The sequence below is a fragment of the Ammodytes marinus genome (genome assembly GCF_949987685.1).
Source record: "Ammodytes marinus genome assembly, chromosome: 3".
NCBI classification, from domain to species: Eukaryota; Metazoa; Chordata; class Actinopteri; order Uranoscopiformes; family Ammodytidae; genus Ammodytes; species Ammodytes marinus.
Genome location: NC_137232.1, coordinates 11,973,649 through 11,991,526, shown reverse-complemented (window position 1 = coordinate 11,991,526; position 17,878 = coordinate 11,973,649). Strand labels below are relative to the sequence as shown.

General features: G+C 45.2%; 1 protein-coding gene across 2 annotated transcripts; it reads right to left on the bottom strand.

Annotated features, from left to right (window-relative positions):
* Positions 1 to 581: 581 nt before the first annotated feature.
* Positions 582 to 16,873, bottom strand: bicra (BRD4 interacting chromatin remodeling complex associated protein). Of its 2 annotated transcripts, none has more exons than XM_080053597.1 (13): positions 16,819 to 16,873; positions 14,838 to 14,883; positions 14,682 to 14,727; positions 11,043 to 13,106; positions 7,722 to 8,375; positions 6,873 to 7,095; positions 6,086 to 6,183; positions 5,598 to 5,732; positions 5,233 to 5,282; positions 4,988 to 5,136; positions 4,658 to 4,752; positions 4,453 to 4,573; positions 582 to 3,732 (listed from the first exon to the last, which is right to left on the bottom strand). In XM_080053597.1, the coding sequence occupies exons 2-13, from the start codon at positions 14,876 to 14,878 to the stop codon at positions 1,811 to 1,813; spliced, it is 5,598 nt and encodes a 1,865-aa protein (XP_079909723.1). In that variant the 5' UTR covers positions 14,879 to 14,883; positions 16,819 to 16,873; the 3' UTR covers positions 582 to 1,810. The 2 variants fall into 2 exon arrangements, with proteins under 2 accessions (XP_079909723.1, XP_079909722.1); XM_080053596.1 differs by having other exon boundaries at positions 4,453 to 4,558; positions 16,819 to 16,849.
* Between the last annotated feature and the right edge of the window lie 1,005 nt (positions 16,874 to 17,878).

The window sequence follows — 17,878 nt, the reverse complement described above, 5'->3', positions numbered from 1 at the left end:
GTGTGTGTGTGTGTGGGGGGGGGAGGGGTGAATAAATAATTTGGGTGGAGTCCTTTTTCTTTTCTTTTTTGTAACATAACTTCACGTTGTCCTTATGCATATTTTGAATAGTAAACACAACCTCAAACTGCACCCTTCCAACTTGTGAACTCCAAACTCAAAAAAAATGTTTCTACTCAACCCTACTGTATCATAAAAGTCACTACATAAACAGATATGATTTTTTTTTAACCCCCTCATCTGTGGAAATCTCTCGCTCCTCCCCAACTCTGTGAAAACCTCTCCAGGCTACGCAGAACACAAACCAACTTCTACTTTTCCACTGCTATGCACCATCTGCTGGCTGGCTGTTGGAAAACACAACCACCACACATGACCACCATTCCCACGTAGCTCTCATACTGTACTGTAAGTCATAGTTAGTCACCAAAAGGAATGAAGATCTGGATTGGCTGTCTAAACTACAGTGGATAAATGACTTAGGGAGACATCATGCTATGTTTCATAAAAGAAGCAAGGTTTAATTTACAGTTTTACTAAATGTACATTTCTTTTTAAAAAGTGTCATTATACACAATAAATACAATACAAAATTAATCTGTAATACTATACTTCAAATTCTCTTACGGTCTTTTTTATACATTATTATTGTTCCATTTTTTTCCCCATTTCAAAGCTTGTGCTGCGTTTGTGTTTGAATTGTCCACCAGGCAAAAAAAAAGAAAGACAAAATAAAGAAAAGAAAAAAGAACACACACATATGGGAGGCAGGGGTATACAGAGGCAGAAAGATGAAAAAAAAAATATCAACGGTTAAAACAGGCCTGCCCCCTGCTGACTGAAATGCATAATGTCTTAAACATGATGGGCAGAAGGGGAGCAGATGTGTGTGGAGAGACGTGGTGTAAAAAGCAAGAACCATTAGAACCAGAAAAAGAACTGAATTTTTCCGTACAACATTTCATTTACATTGTGACAGTCCTTAAGAGCAGCCGATAACAACAAAAACACTTCTTCAAAATAATTTTCTCGACTTTTAAATGCAGGCATAATTAAATTCAAGGCTATTTTGACTTTCCAATAATAGTGTAACTGAGCCTCCGGGTTTGTTGACTGCCTAAAGAAATGTATTCTCGATAAACGGGTGCACTGTATCATTTTAACATGTATTGGCTGTGTCAGTAGGGCAGCATTATATTTGTGTTAATAGAATCTGATTTGGTTTGTAAAGGACAACACTGTATGTGTTATGACGTTTTTACAGTATGAATTTGGTTGTACCTTTTCTCCCTCTCAGCTGCAGGTAGCCAAATGAAGAAAGTTGTTGACTTCTGAACTGTTTAAAACAAGCTGCCAAATGCTCATAGGGACATATAGAGACTGGTGTTCAGGCCAAATCAAGGGAATGTATAAATACTGCTTTAGAAAAAAAGAAAAGAAAAAATTACGAAAAGAAATACAGGACAAAAACTTCAGAACAATTTCATCTTGTAACTGGAGAGAAAACCCAAACAAAGTGCCAGGCATCTTCAGGTCTGCAATTTCATTTCACAAAGACAGTTTTACCTTTTGACCAAAACAATCACTTCTTCCACTAACTCAGGTTTTGAAAAAAAAAATAATAATGACAAAGAAATGTCTGGGACAATTCAAATGGACAAACAGAACCAACACAGCTTGGCAGAGTAGTACAGTAGTAGATACTGTTTTCACAGTGCCCCCCTATTCCAAATTCCCTGCCTACAACATTTCTCTTAAGTCTCTTAAGTTCCCCACCCATTTATCAGTCCGGCTTGGGGCTGAGGGGCTGTTATCTGCTTTGAGTCTGGGGCACCAGGTTTCCATTGTGTCCCCGCCCGCTGACCTGAGGGTGCTGGGACAGAGAGGACGAGGAGGGCGCCGTGGAGGAGGATGGAGGTGCCGAGGGTCTGTGGTGTGACGAGCCCCCCGAGCTCCCCGCCCGCTGGCTCTGGTGGTGGGCATGGGACCGGCTGCCGCCCCCCTTGATGTGGTGCCCGCGGCCGGTGGGCTCCTGCTGCAGGTTGAGGATGCTGTCGATAGCGCACTGCAGGTGCTCGTTCAGCGAGTCGTCCGGCGGGCTGCTGCCGCTGGAGAAGCTGGCGTTGTCCATGTCCGGGGAGTCGGACTTACAGCGCTTGGCAGGAAGCAAAGAGTCTCGCGGGAAAGACTCCGGAGAGGGCGGCCCAGGCGCGTGCTGGTCCATTCTGAACGTCCCGCCTGCCCTGTGTCTGTGTTTCACCCTCTTGTATTTCCCCCCGTCGGCTGTGTCCTGTTGCTCTGCGTTCTCCTCCCCTCTCTCCCTCGCCCCGTCCCTGTCTAAAGAGGTTTTAATCCCCCGGTTCATGAACACCTCGTCCATATCGTCCAGCCCCTGCATCGCACTCCCCAAACGGCCCGATTCGTGACCCGATTCTGTGTGATGCGAGGAGGGGTCCCTGGCTCTTTTCTCCACTTTGACGCTGGCTATAACAGTCCGTTCCGAATGGGGCGATGAGGCCTCGTGCCTGGGGGGTGACGGTGTGGGTCTGGGGTAGGACAAACTCTCGTCCCCTCCCCCTGGGACCCCAGGCCGGACACGGGGACTTATGTTTTCCCGGTAGGTCTTTCGGAGGGGGAGCCGGCAGGTTGTCTGTGGGGAGGGGGTGGCAGCAGCAGGGGCAGCAGTATTGGTGGTGGTGGGGGTGGGGGTTGAATTATGTTTGTGATCCAATGTCCCGTTCATTTGAGTGGACGAAGAGGAGGATGACCAAGTATTTGAAGTAGAGGTAGCAGAAGATGGGGCTGGGTTAGGGTTAGGGGGGGCGTTAACTCTCAGTGGTGGTGGGGGGTTACTACACTGAGCGGTTGTTATGGTGACCGATGATGCAGAAGGAGCAGTGCATACGGGGGACTGAGTTCTGATGACTGTAGAAGGGGTAGCCGTAGTAGCGGTAATAGGAGGGGGGCGAATAGGGGTTGATAAAGGGTTAAAGGGCTTTGGGTGCGTTACAGCAGCCGTGTCTAACTGAGTGGGAGTCTGAGAAGTGGACTGGCTGCTCTGTTGCTGCTGAGGTTGGGGCGTGTGCGGTGTGTGCGGCGTGTGTGGCGTGTGCACCGGGTCCAAGGCGGTGTTGTGCACCACCTTGCTGAAGCCCGTTTGATCCTGTTTGATCTTCAACTTAAGCCCTATTCTCCTGCGCGCCTCGTACGTCTTCATGGGAGGTTTACTGGTTCTCTGCGGTAGGGCGTCCACGTCGTCGTTGGCAACTCTAGAATGATAGGACGAAGAAGATGATGATGATGTCATAGCCGATGACACTGGAGCTCGAGAGAAAGACGAGCTCTGATTGGTCGGTTCGGACAGTCTGTTTGAAGCAACAGGTGGTGTGGATGAACAGCTGCTGGACCAGGAGACAGACGCTCCACTGCCGCCGTGCTTTATTACTAGTTTGGTTGGGGGGAACGGGGACGCGGAAGGGGCAGAGGGAGGGGCCGAGGGAGGGGCTGGAGATGGAGTTGAAGCCGGAGTAGGAGCAGCGTGTGTGGGGGGAGGGTGAGGGTTTGTGTGGGCGACGTTTGGAAGAGGGGCTGGGGCGGGATGTGAAGGGGCTGGAGCGAGCACAGCAGCAGCAGCTATACTCCCGCTCCCCGATGGGGTGAAGTCAGCAGAAGAGGATTTCTGTTGGGATGAAGCTCCACTCTCCAACATACGCACGTTTGCCACAAACTCCTCTGCAAAGAAAGACACAAAATGACATCATTAGCATACACCTTACTGATATGCAAACCATAGGATTATTATTATACATTTTTTTTAATGTTTTTTTTTGGTAGAAATGAGAGAAACTTGGATATGTTTTTATACGTAAAGGAACAGTTCAACATTTTTAATTTTGTGATGTTGTAAAGTTTTCCTTTCGACCTGTCAGCAGAGGCAGGCTAACGCTACCCTTGACTACCAGTATTTGAGCTAAGCTAACCTGGATGAGCAACCTTTGCCCATTTCTTCATCAAAAACGCACGCACAGTTACAGGTAAAAACCAAAAATTACAAACTATTCCTTTTATTCAGACAATGACATATCAATGTACGGCCAAACAAAATGACATCATTAGCATACACCTTATTGATAGGCAAACACTTGGAGGGTTTTTATTTGTTTTTGTTTTTTGTCCATCTTTTTGTTGTTTCTTTTGTTAAAAATGAGAGGAAATGGATCACATTTTTGCATGTTGGAAATTGTGGCAGGCTAATGCTACCCTTGACTGCCAGTGTTTGAGCTAAGCTAACCTGGAAGAGCAACCTTTGCCCATTTCTTCATCAAAAATGCACGCACAGTTACAGGAACGGTTAACGCTCGAGTGAGGCAAAAAGCTAAAAAATGACAAATGCTGAACAATTCCTTTAATTCAGACAATGACATAACACTGTAAGGCCATAGACAGTGTTACCTGGTCTCTCCCGGGCCAGAACCCTGTCCTGACTCAGCGCCACCTTCTCCTCCTGGATGAACATGCGATCGATCATCACCATCTCGGCCGAGGGCCCTAGTCTCTGCTCGGGTTTGAAGACCAACAGACAGCAGGTCAAAACCAATTCAAAAGGAAGAAGAAGATCCAGAATGTTTATGGTGAGGATGTTGGTTTATAAACTTACTTTCGACTCGGCAAAGAGCAGGTGGCGATATTTATCCAGCATGGCCTGGGTCCTTTTCAGAAGATTGCAGGAGACACTCTCAAACTCGTCATCCACTGTGGACAAGAAGATTTACATGAAAATAGTGAAATTGGAGGGGAAAAAATTACTAAACTGTACATCAGCTGCAAAAGAGCCTGTGTGAGTAAGTTTTTTTTTTTTTACACAATATATTTATTGATGTTTTGGCTTTTTTTTCCACACACAAACAAACACCTGCACCATAGCGACAAGGACACAAACCACAACAAATCTAATAAATAAAAAAATAAATGTGAGTAAGTTAGTTACCTCGTTGATAGTCTTGAGAGGAGTTGGCAGTTCCCTGGTAGAGATGGTAAGGCAGCAGTCTGTGTATTGTGTCCTCAAAGGAGTAGAAAGGAGCGCTGTAGTTTGGTTGAAGCACTGAACCCTGCTGTTTCCTCAGCTGTTCTAGCATCCTGCAGTGAAATGTGTGTAAAGAAATGCTGATTACAAAGATGGTTCCATGATCATCAGACAAGTTAATAAGCCATTAAAATGCATGCGGCACCCACCTGGCTTCTTTGCTGGGCTCTGCACTGAAAGGCATCTTCATTGTTGGTGTCTGTGATGTGAACAAACAGATGAAAAATGGGGATTAGACTTTAAGCTTAAATATTAAACTCATTTCACAATTTTTTCTCATTAAATTACAGGGAATACAAACCAGCATAATCCCAGTAATGTAACTAGGACTTGAGGTGGACAATTGCTGGAGCAGATTTGCCTGGAAATTTTAACTGACTTTCATTCCCACATGACCCCTTTCTGGTACAACATGCAGGAACATTACTGGGAAAGGCTGCACGTGTGAATAAGACTTGAGAGTGAGTTTTGTTTAAAGCCTCAGTAACAACCAGCGACACTGTCTCACTCTTACCTGAGTTTGTCCCAGAACAGGGGCTTGTGGAGCGGGCATCTGATTCAGACCAGGTCCCAACACCTGGAGCTGCATCCCACCTTTCCCCAGAGGCATCCCTCCCACCGAGCTGATCACCCCCGGCTTTGGCTGAACCTGAGGGGGAACAAATCAGGACGAAGGTTAGACACTAAAAAAAAAAATACATTGACGAAAAAACACAATTGAAAAAAACCTAATTTAAAATTCAGTATCGATGGTGGGAAAATGCAACAAAAAAAAATCAGCTAGCACACAATAACTACCATGCATGAACTTGGAGGAGTCTGTGTTGTCATGGTTAGACAATAAAATAAATACATGAAGAAATACATAAAAAAAAAATAAAAAAAAATCACATTAAAATGCATTATTGAATGGTGGAAAAGATTAATGACACCTAGCAAGCACACAATATCCAGACCATGCACCATGTCCTTATAAGGAATCACCCTTGTGTTGCTGCCTACCTGTGCAGGCTGGCTAAGGCTGGCAGGAGAGACAGTCTGATTCACCATGGCTCCAGCTGGCCCTTGGGCTCCTGAGAATACCTGTAAGTCACTTGATGCTAAAAAGAAAAACAAGAGGAAAATAGATTCAGAATACTAGAATAATCCCAAAGGAGCATTTCATTTTCAACAGTCTATCTAATCCTTGTAAATAAAATACATAAATACATAAACTCTATCTATCCCATCCCTGTAGGTAAAATAAACTAACAACAGCACTCAAAAATCAACATGCCACAGAGAGTAAGTGCACAGACGAATGGGTTGTTTTTTAAAAGCCTTGTAAACAAAGGAATTTGCCTAACGATTTGTTTTCCTTGCAGGCACGTAATAGCGGCCAGAGGGCATGACAGAGAATATGAGAATACCCTGGAATGCACATGGTCGGTTTGACCTATTACTCTTCATGCTTTATGGACTTCTCCAGATCTGGATGAATGAACAAATTATTACATAGAGACAATACTTCAAGGTGTGTTCAGGGACCTGCCGTTTAGCATCATCAGTGGTAGGTTTGCGTATATATGTGTATATGCATCGTTCATCATCATGAGGTTGGTTCTGTTTGTCTTGTTTTTGTCCATACTTTTAGCATTTACCTTAGCGTCTACTTATGAATTAGCACTTTGTATTTATTGTATTGTCATTTTTAATCCTGTGTCCTTCCACTGCTGCTGGGCTGTTTTGCAACAAACAAATATCCTCCTACGGAAGATAAAGTTTTATCTTATCTTAGAACGGGACTAACCTGTAGCAGGAGTTTTGACGAGCACGGACGTGGGCTGTAGCACTGAGGGAAGCTGAGCGGGGGAACCGGTGTTGCCTGACGAGGGGATCACCACTTTATCCAGAGAGAGGTTCTGCTGAGAGCTGAACTGACTGGAGGCTTGATGCTGAGCCTGGAGCTGAGGCTGAGGCTGAGGCTGAGGCTGAGCCGGCTGCTTGGCTGTTAGTAGGATGCCCTGCTGCACCTGAAAAACACACATCAGGGTTTAACTTTTTTAAGTTTATTTTTTTGGCATTTTCAAGCTTTACTAAACAGTACAGAGTTGAAAATGGGGAGACAGAGAGAGAGAGGGGGGATGACATGCAGTAAAGGTCTACGGGTAGGATTTGAAACCGCAACCACTGCAACGAAGGCCGGAGCCGATATGGTACGCGCTCTATCCACTACGCCACCGGAGCGCCCAGTTATTTTTTTTTATTCTTACAGCAAACATTTACAGGAATATTACAAAGATCGATCAATAGCTGAACTACAGCATGGATGAAAACATAGCATAGTAGTCCGAACAAACAGGATGGAGGCGCACTCACTTTAAGGCTATCGTGCTGTGAACGATAGACAGCTAAAGTCTAGTTCACTTGATAAGTGTAAGTGCCCTAAAGCACATGGTACACTTCATTGGCCCTGGCCCGGTCAGAAAAGGCATGCCTTGATATAATAGTGAATGCCAAAAGTACTTATCAATGCATGACTCACGTGCTATGATGACATATAAGCGAGAAGCAATCCTGCCAAGTGTGAGTGCGCCCTTATAAACATACAAAGAAGCCGTTTTCATTGATAGAAGTTGATAGTAAACTCAGACAATACCTGGTGCAGCTTATCCAGCAGCTGTTTCTGCTGAGGTGAGGGCTGGCTGATGCCCGACAGAGTCTGTATTTGTGCTGCTATTAGCTGCAGGTGGTGCTGCTGCTCTGCTGTTAAGCCCTGGAGGGAGACCTGCTGGGTTTTGACTACGTTAGGGGCCGGAGAGTTAACGGGCAGTGCAGTGAACTGGTGCTGCTGTGGAGGAGGTGGCTGCTGCTGCTGAGGTGGTTTGGGTGACTGGGACATTGGAGGCATTTCTTGTTGATACGGGGCGGGCTGAGAGGGCGGTCGCGGCTGGGGCTGCAGCTGAACTTGAATGTGTGTTTGTTGCTGCTGCTGCTGTTGTTGTTGTTGTTGTTGTTGTTGTTGTTGCGTCTGCTGTGTCTGGATCTGTGGTGATGGTTGGGGGGACTCTGCGATTTGGTTGTGGACAATAAAGAGCTGCGAGTGGGACGAGGGCGTGTGCGAGCGCTGGGGGGTTTGGGACTGTGTCTGTTGATGGTGTGGAGACTGGATGTGTTGTTGTCCCAGAGTGAGGGGAGAGTGTGAAGGCTTGGGGCTGACCGACACTGGGGGCCCCGTGGTGTGGGGGGTCAGGGTAGGGGAAGGGGACATGCCCTGGATCCTCAAGGGCTGCTTCTGTCCACCGCCGGGCACCTGGAGAAGTGGAGGTAAGAGTAGAATGGTGATTTAGTTGATTGATTTGATTCAAGAATATAAAAAAAGTTAATTTAACAAAAAAGGAGAAATTTAGGAAATCAAGCACATAAAAACACACACATACAAACACACACACTGAACATTCTGCATGCAGACATTATATAGTAAATAGGATTCAAGTACAAAATTCAAAACTAGATACATAATAGGGTTGGGCGATTATGGCTACATTAGAATCTTAATTCTGATAACTTTTTGGTATTCATTTCAATGGTTTAGGAAAAAACATTTGACAAATGTATCACAAACTCAAAAACTAGTCAAACTTGGCTGGAAGTGACCATTTGCACAACATTACAAAAATAACAGTTGATCATATTATCAATATTCTTCTGAGAATCATTACATATATATTTTTTTTTAAATGGAAATATCGCCAAACCACTATATAAACTTTCTCAAACGTGGATAAAACAACAGCAAACAATACAAAAGCAAAGTGTTAGACTTTTAAAAATCTAGTAGTTTCTTGCTACGGTAAAAGTAGTTGAAGCCCACTGATTTTCTTTGGAAGCGTTTAAGGAAAGATTAGACATAGAACGTGAGCAATGATCATTTTGGCGAGACGAAAAGAAAAAAACGGTTTCACATAAGCAAGAAGTCGAGATAGATCTGCAGGCCTGTGGTGGTGATCTGAAGACTTCTGGGTCTGGGGGGGAGGGGGGACAGGGGGGGCATGTGATTATCATTTGGGGGACATTACACTGGCCAGACTAGGGGTTACAAGGGGGAGTGGGTGGTACTGTGAGAACATACGAGTCTAGATGAGAAGTGCAGGGTTGAGAGATGTGGATTGGTTGATCAGTCATTAGTAATGCAGCTGATGGAAGGTGAGTTTTGATTGAATTTGATTCAACAGGTTGTTAGTGAAAAAGGTGAAACAAGTTGCACTGGGCACCTCAGTAGCTCCTCTATTAAGAATGAGCATGGACTGGAGTTTGTATTATGTTACAAAATACACAGAGTAGAATGGATGGAAAACATAACAACTTAGTTACAGAATTAGAATTAGCTCAAAGTGGCTGCGAGGAACTTAACATTTGTGTTGATTCTAGCGGCACCTTTGTACAAAGGCGATAATGTTTTTTAGGACACCAGCACCCAAGCGTGTGCAATTGTTTAGGAAGCGATTAAAAGAGACCGCAGAATGCATCGCGATGAGTTTATGTATGTATGTCACATGTAAGATTAAACCGGCACTTGATTACTGGTCCCACATACAGTCAGATATTAAGATTGAGTGGCTGACACACAAAACAGATGAACAAGTGGAATGATCATGCCTTAACACATAAAGCGATATTAGAGACAAACAGAAGCTGCAAGCGAATGAGTGATTGTTGAGCTTAGCGTAGCGACATGGCAGCGATGGCTAATGAAGCAGAGGGGTGCACAGCGGTGATGGGGAGAGGTAGATACCCTAACATTTGTGGCAGCGGCAGCAGCAACAAGTGTGGGTGGGGGCGTGACAAAGGGAGGGAGGGGGGGGCATGTCTACCTGCTTTACCACTGCTGTCATGTGAGAGGGGCCAGGGGGAGGGCTCTGACCCACCCAAGAGTCACTTAATCTGCTGTCAGGGACAGCGGGGGCCGGAGCAGTGGCGCTGTTGCTGCTGACGATTACAGAGGCCGGTACGCCCACAGAGGGGCTGGGCTCAGGCTCTGTGTGCTGATCCTGATAGGAGTGTTTTTATCATGTCAGGACCAAGAGAGGAAGAAGGAAGGGGATTTGGAAGGAGGGGGGGGAAGTAAAATAGTAAACCAAAAGAGGTCAGACCAAGATATCACTCCGTGCATGTTATTCATTTTTAAAAAGACTGACCTCGTTTACATGCACAGCACAATATGATTAACTTCTGTAAGGAAAACATGATCAAGTCTCCTTGGTTGTACCTCACCTGGCTAGTACCTAAACTCAGGCCTGCTCGTCTCGTAGCTGGACAGTGAATTAACCCGTAGACTTGATCATTTTATCCTTACACTTCCATATTCTGGTTAAGACCATATTCCAAATAAGGCGTTTACATGAGCAGCAGCTAAGGGAACATTCCCGTTTCCATGTTATTCAGCATATTATGAATGAACCAGCGACGTACACTAGTAGTGGGAGAAGTGGCATGACATCAGCACGTTCTTTTCCAGCAATAATTCTCGTCCCATCCAAGGGAAATGAACACTCCTTATGTCATTATCGATGTATTGCATTGTGTTGTCATCCAAAAAATGACACCTCCTTTTTTGACAGAGCCATGTTGCATGTTTACATACTCTAGTTTAACAGTCATTAACCAGGGCAAGCATCATTAACTGCTGCAAACGCCGAAAAATGCAGCGAAAACTCTAATATTTGGTGCAATTAAGGTGTATACACGTCTTAATAATGCGACTAAGATCAGAATACTCCAATATGATTATGGCTAACTCAGACTATGACCTTAAATCTGATTAAGGTGAGCAGACACTGCTGTTTACATGGTGATGTCTTAATCAGAATATGATCTTAACCAGAATAAAATCAGAATACTGTTGTGCATGTAATAATAACGTAGTCGATGTTAACTGTACACAATGAAATCAAACAAAGCAAAGAGTGCAGAACTGTACCTGCTGCATGAAGAGCTGCTGTAGAGACTCCTGGCTGAGGATCATGCTGGAGCCCTGGTTGGTGAAGAGAAGCCTCCCGGGGCTGTGCTGCGCCTGCACTGCTGGGACAGAGGCAGAGGACGGAGAGGAGGACGTTACCGTGGTCAGCGTGGACACCGAGGAGGCCGGCTGCTGCATGGCCAGGAGGGAGGACTGTGGTACGTGTTGCTGCTGTGTGGGATGGGCAGCCTGGTCTGTGGAGCTGCCCAGCACCGTCACACACTCTCCGGGCTGGCCATGGGCTCCTGTGCTACTCGGGACGCCCCCCGGCTGGGTCTGAAGGGCCGGCTGCAGACTGACCGCAGGGCTCAAGCCTTCCACTTGACTGAGCATGGTGAGGGAGTTCTGGAGGGGCATGCCCTGTATCACTGTCTGTGCGTGACCCGACATGACCGTGTGCGTCTGTGACTGGTTCTGGCTCTGGGCCAAGGAGACGGGCATCTGAAAGAGCTGGGTGCCCATCTGGCCCGACTGCAGCTGGATGGGTCCCGAGAGGATGTGCGCCCCTGGGTGCCCCTGTGAGCTCAGCATCTGACCCAGGTTGATCTGGTTAGCTATGAGCTGTCCACCAGGGCCCTGACTGGTGATGATGTGGTGGCCCCCAGGGTGCTGCGTCAGGATCTGCCCACCGGCTTGCAGCTGTGGCAGGAGAAACTGGTGGTTCTGACCCTGCAGCCCGGCCATAACGATGCTGCCTTGTTGGTTTAACAGGTGAAGGCTCAGGGGCTTGCCAGATTGTTGTGCTGCTTGATGTTTGAATAGGGCTTGTTGAAACTGATGGGCTTGTGCGTTGGCTTGAGTACTCAGGACAACGTTGGAGCCCGGCTTTCCCGTCAGGAAGGCTACATTCTGAGCAGCGGACACTGGAATCTGTTGCAGCCCGATAGTCTTGTGGGCGTCGTTCTGTAGGGGTTGGGGCGCTTGCTGAGGCTGAGGCTGCTGTTGTTGTTGTTGCTGCTGTTGTTGTTGTTGTTGCTGCTGCTGCTGCTGCTGCTGCTGCTGCTTGAAGAGTTTTGGTTGGATGGCCCCCCCCTGAGGAGGTTTAGGCTGGATAGGTGTTGGTGTGCGCTGGATGATCACGTTCTGCATGATTTGGCCTTGCGTTTGCGTCTGGGGTCCAATTCCTGAACTGAGATTGGTGCCGCCAAAACCCAACAGCCCAGCTTGGGCGGTCATAGTGCCGCCAGCGCTGCTGTTGGTGCTGCTGACGGAAACAGCTGGTCCATTTAAAGCTGGAGGTCCCAAAGTAGCTTTGTTACCTTGGATCAGAAGTCCACCCGCGGAGCCTCCGAGCCCCGGCTGAGAACCAGCCCCTGAGACCTCTGGCCCAGGCTGGTGTAGCTGGTAGCCCCCCATGGCTTTAGCCAGAATGGGCTGCCCAGACTGATTGATAGTCATGACTGTAGGCTGACCTGACACGACCTGAATCGGTCCGATACCCAAATGTCCAGACTGACTCCCGTTAGGAAGAGCTTGTAGACCTTGAATGGGTTGTAGCGTCACATTGCCGAGCCCCGGCATAAAAGGCTGCATGCTAATCGTCTTGTTCATGACCTGCTGCTGGAGCTGAAGGCCCTGCTGAGCGAGGACCGAGCCCAGCATGTCGGCGGCTGCGTTGGGAGGAGTGGCGTTGGGGGCCGATGACCCAGGGAAAATCGCTGCTGCTCCCCCGACACCCACACCGAGGCCTACACCGACGGCAGCGCCCCCAGGCCCCGACAGGCCGGTGTCGGGCAGCGTCTGCACCACCTGTGTGAGGCCGGGAATCCCAAAGGAGCCCAGGTCCAGCTCGGCTTCTGCCTCCTGTAGGCTCTGCTCTGTGATGTTTGCTTCGGCCAGACTCTGCTGCAGGATGTCGCATGGCTCGTGGTTGGAGCCGATGCCGTTGCTCCCGCCGTCGCCGCCCGGGGAACCGCCCAATATGTCATCGTCCTCCAGGAAGTCCAGGTCCACGCTGACCCGGGGCAGGCCCGAGGGCTCGCTGGCCGACAGCTGGGCCGCGGGCTGGGCCTCTGGAACATGGCCCTTAACGGAGAGGGGAGAAGACAGGAGTGAAGACAGGTGGTGGAGGAATTTTCGATGAATAGGGTCATGTCCACACACGTACACGGGCTAATTTTTCGTAACCCTTATCTTTTTCTGTGCGGTTTGGACTGATGTTCACACAGAATAAATCACTACCGGACTGTAAGATCAGAGCGTTTTGAAAACGTTAGCCAAAGTGGAGATTTTGGATTTGAGAATCGCTAATGTCATGACCTCAATCTGTGCATGGCTATTGTTGTTTAGATCTACTGAGCATGCACCAACCTCGCTCAAGAAAAACGCTCAATGTACGTGCTCTCAATTTATCTATGGTGTTTGATGTGACACATTAGCGCCACCTACTGTCCTGACATGATAACGTCAGCGGTTTCAAATTTTTTTTTTTGCATTGTGATATGTACAAAACTATATTCTAAAATACCGTTGTGTGTACGTGATTTTTTCTGCAAACGAAGGGGGGAAAATGCTTTTTTTTAAAAGATATCCTTGTACAGGTGGACATGGCCTACATTTCATGGCAAGTTAACACAAAAATTGCAAACATTGAAACCCCACAAAAAACCTTGTCAAATTGCGGCAAATCAAAAGCTTGTAAGGTTAGTGGAAAAAGGGCGGGAGGGTATTGGGAGATGCATGCCACATAGATGGACAGAAAAACAGAGGGGAAAAGGGTTGGGGGGGGGGATTTTACTCACCCCAGTGGTAGAGAAGAACGAGCTGGAGGGGTCACTCGAACCATCCAAAAGGTCGTCAGTGTCCAACTACAGACACATCACCCACCCAGGACAGGACAGACAGAAACCAAAGGCACCCAAACCAGCAGGCAAATAGCCACCAGGACAGAGAAATACAGACCATCAAACAGAGGAGGAGGGGGGACAGGGAAAGGATAGAACACAGTCCAGAAAAACAGGTTTTAAAGAACCGGTGAAAAGGTAAGCGACAGAGGGGCAAAAAAGATAAGGAATAACAGGTAGTTGGATTGGGAAGTATTAGTATCGGCATTTCGTATATTGAGATTTAGCACAAAAAAAAAAGGGTTGGCGCCGGGCTGAAACCATAAATAGAGCAATCAAAAAGCAAAGACTACCATAAAGCAGAGGAAGCAGTAAAATAAAAATAAATAAATTAAAGCAGTGAGGGAGGTTGGTTTTAGAAGGGCATCGAGGTGTTATGTGAACGTGACTTAATTACGTTATCATGTTTGCCCCGAGTCAAATTTGCACAATTACAGTCAGCACTTCGAGAACACTTGATGTCAAAATCACGAATCATCAACTGTCCGTAATGTGTGTGTGCGTGTGCAGGAAAAAATATCCAGTGTAAATGCACAGCCTATGTAAACAGGCATGTTGCTAGCTACGATGGGCCCCCTTTGTTTACATAACAGTTTACAGAGGCTAGGCTGTGTATTAACACTGGATTTTCTTTTAGTAGATATTTCACTGATTTTGACAAACCATTCTCTAGATTCGCTGACTCAACCTTTAAGAGACATTACAAACCCATTCTAACAGTTCTCTGCTTTCACTGTTTTTTTTCTCTTATACTCACATGGGTCTCAGATCCATGAAGAAAGTCATTGAGAGCTTCTGGGTCACTGTAGGGGGAAAAAAATTGCAATTTACAACACTGAAATTTCACTGAACGAGAGTTCTTTAAAACCGATATTACATACACCATGTCAATATCAACCGCCAAATAACTCACCAAATTACATCTAGAAGGCACCTGCCGTCTTCATCATCCATGACAACTGTTAAAGATGAAAAGTTCAGTCATCAATATTATCAAAACGCTATTCATAAAAGCACAGCATAAACAAAGAATGCCTTCTACTGAAAAAAATGGTACACATTTTACATTTATTTTTATGACACCACATTGTGTGATATCCTATTTAGCGCATTGGTTGTTTAGTGGCACAGTGAAGTTTGAATGCTGATTTATATTTGTATTTTGACAGGAGTTACTCTAATCTGATGAACTGCATGAGTGCAAGACCTTTTCAAAATGCTACTCAGCATCAGTGTGACAAGCAGTAATGCATTTGGGATGTACTTGATGAACAATCATTTTGACAGTCAAAACCTACATTTGTTGAGATTATTTCAGCAACGCTCTGCACTATTTTAGGCATGGCAATTCACATTTATGTTGCTGTGTTGATGCTTTAAGACCCACTGCGAGACAGCGCTTAAAAATAATTAAATATCTTGTTATCTATTAAGTTTTTAATTGGGCTACTTTTAAGTAATAGGGTGGTAAACAACAAACTGCATGAAACCGAAAATCGAGCTTCTATCTGAGGTGTTTGCTCTTGTTATACTGTTTTTTTAACTAATTATCCTTTAAATCCTGGTATATTACACCATAGCCCAAATATAAACATCTGTCATTATTTAGGCTATAGCTTACATGTCAAGTTTTTTTTCAACTCACGATCCCTCTGTTTTCACATTCAAATTACGAGTTACACCAAAACATTGCATCATATTACTCTCAGGCAGACATTGCTATTATCATGCGAATTAAGAAAGCAGAGGCAAACTACGGCAAAGCTCGTTCCTAACTTGAAAAACTAGACCTATACCACAATTAAAATGCATGGGGTCTTTAAATAGCCTAAAGAAAGTAGCCCAGTTAGCAATTTAACACATAACCCCACCATTAGTTGTAGCCTATCAAAGCCATTTCCATGTCTAGCCTATACACTCAATAACAAGAAAAGCTTAAAGCTACTATAATCCCCTTGTCAGATCAACCAGTGGCTATGTTTACACACCGAAAACAGCGGATAGAGAAAGACAACAAACTAGAAAACGCGCGGTAAAGATTCCCACTTCGAGCGCTCACTCTTTTCACCACAAGTAAAAAAAAAACTGTGAACAACACTAATACTTACACAAAAGACAACTAGTCACCAAAATGTCCAAGCAGACATGGAATATAACTGCGGTTGTAAGAGGAAAGTATACCCAGTTGCCGCTCTAAAAAAGCAGCGTATCGTAGCCATTACTCGGTCAGAGCAGAGCTAGTGCGCAGGATATGAATGGAGACACTGCAAGCGGAATGCTACATGCTAGCTGGTGTTTTCAAAGAGCTTTGCATGTTTATTTGATCGATTCGCTACAAGACACAGTAGTCACACGCTGCACGATTGACGTAACACTCCAATTTCATAAAGCGCTTGATTTTACAACCATTTTTAACCACTCATTTTAGCATTTTCAATGCATCTGGGTTGAATTGTGTTAGCCTAGCCTGCTTAGCCACCGACCAAGCTATCAACAATATTCAGACCGTACAGCTAGCTTGAGCCCTTGACATTCAAAACAAACCACCGAGTGACACAATTTTAACACTCGTCTAGTGAAAGCGGCACCTCGACTCAACAAAGACAGGACAATATTGCTTGTTTAGAAGTCGAAAAGCAATGGCGCAGCGAGCTATCTACCTCTCCTTGCAAGCAAAATATGAGTTAATGTTGGAATAGTCTTGGATGAGGGGGGTATGCTTGGGAATTCGGTGGAAAACGACTAGGTTTGCCGGCTCGTGCATCGGCCTGGCGTATTGGTTGCGGTTGCCGTGCAGTTTGCAGTTTTCGGCGTGGCTGCAGCGATGTTGATGTTGCAGCTTTGTTGCAGTTTTTCGGATTAATAGAGAAATTGCTACATTGTAACAAACTCACCCGAGACGATAGAGGTGCAGGCAGCGCGGGGTCTCCAGGACAGCCTCGCACGGGCTGCTGTACAGGACCCAACTACAGGCAGGAAACAGGAGACTTCCGTTTTGCCTGAGCGAAATCTGTGTGCGTGTGTTTATTAGGTGTGTTTGTGTGTGTGTGTGTGTGTGTGTGTGTGTGTGTGTGTGTGTGTGTGTGTGTGTGTGTGTGTGTGTGTGTGTGTGTGTGCGTGCGTGCGTGCGTGTGTGTGTGTGCCTTGTCGACGTGTTTATCACTTATAGGTTATTTTTCATGCTTTTAGGAAAGAAATTAAACTATATGTTCAGAAATAACCTCTGCAAAAATAACAAACACACAACAAACTATTAAGACTGTGCTCCTTTTTAGCCTAATGTGTTTCACTCAAGTGTATTTGGGTTGTTTAGTTTTTTTAAAACATTAATGGATGTTATGACAATGCATTTATTGCATGCCATGTAATCAAATAGGCAGTTCTCATGGTAAATAAACCCAACAACAACAACAACAACAAAAAGTTTCTCTAACACAAAAGGCAAACAGTTAATCTTTTTGGCCTTTGACAATCAGAAATACAGACCTATTAAAAAGCACTTCTGGGCATCACATCACAGTCACAACAATCAATGTTGTTGGGGAAAGTAGATGCTTTTTTAACACTGATTTCAGAAAATTTTCAGCGTTTTCCCCTTGTGTGATATTTAGAGTATTTTTGTAATTATTATTTCATTTTTATAATTATTTGTATTATTTTATTTTCATCAGATTAAATCACCTAAAAGCACTTTGAACATGTTGTATAATGTACACATATTATTCCCTGTGGCAATCTTAGGCCTATTAATTGATCCATGCTAAATTGCTACTGTTGCCATCTTTAACTTACACATTTCAAATAAAGTGCATGTAATACCTGTTTTTGAGTATCATATGGTAAAGTCTGGTATTTTTTATAATTTATTTTAATTAATTTCAATTCTATAATTGATTGAATATTCTTATTGTTTTATGACAAGTTGGTGTTCTTATTTTATTTTATATTTTTCAA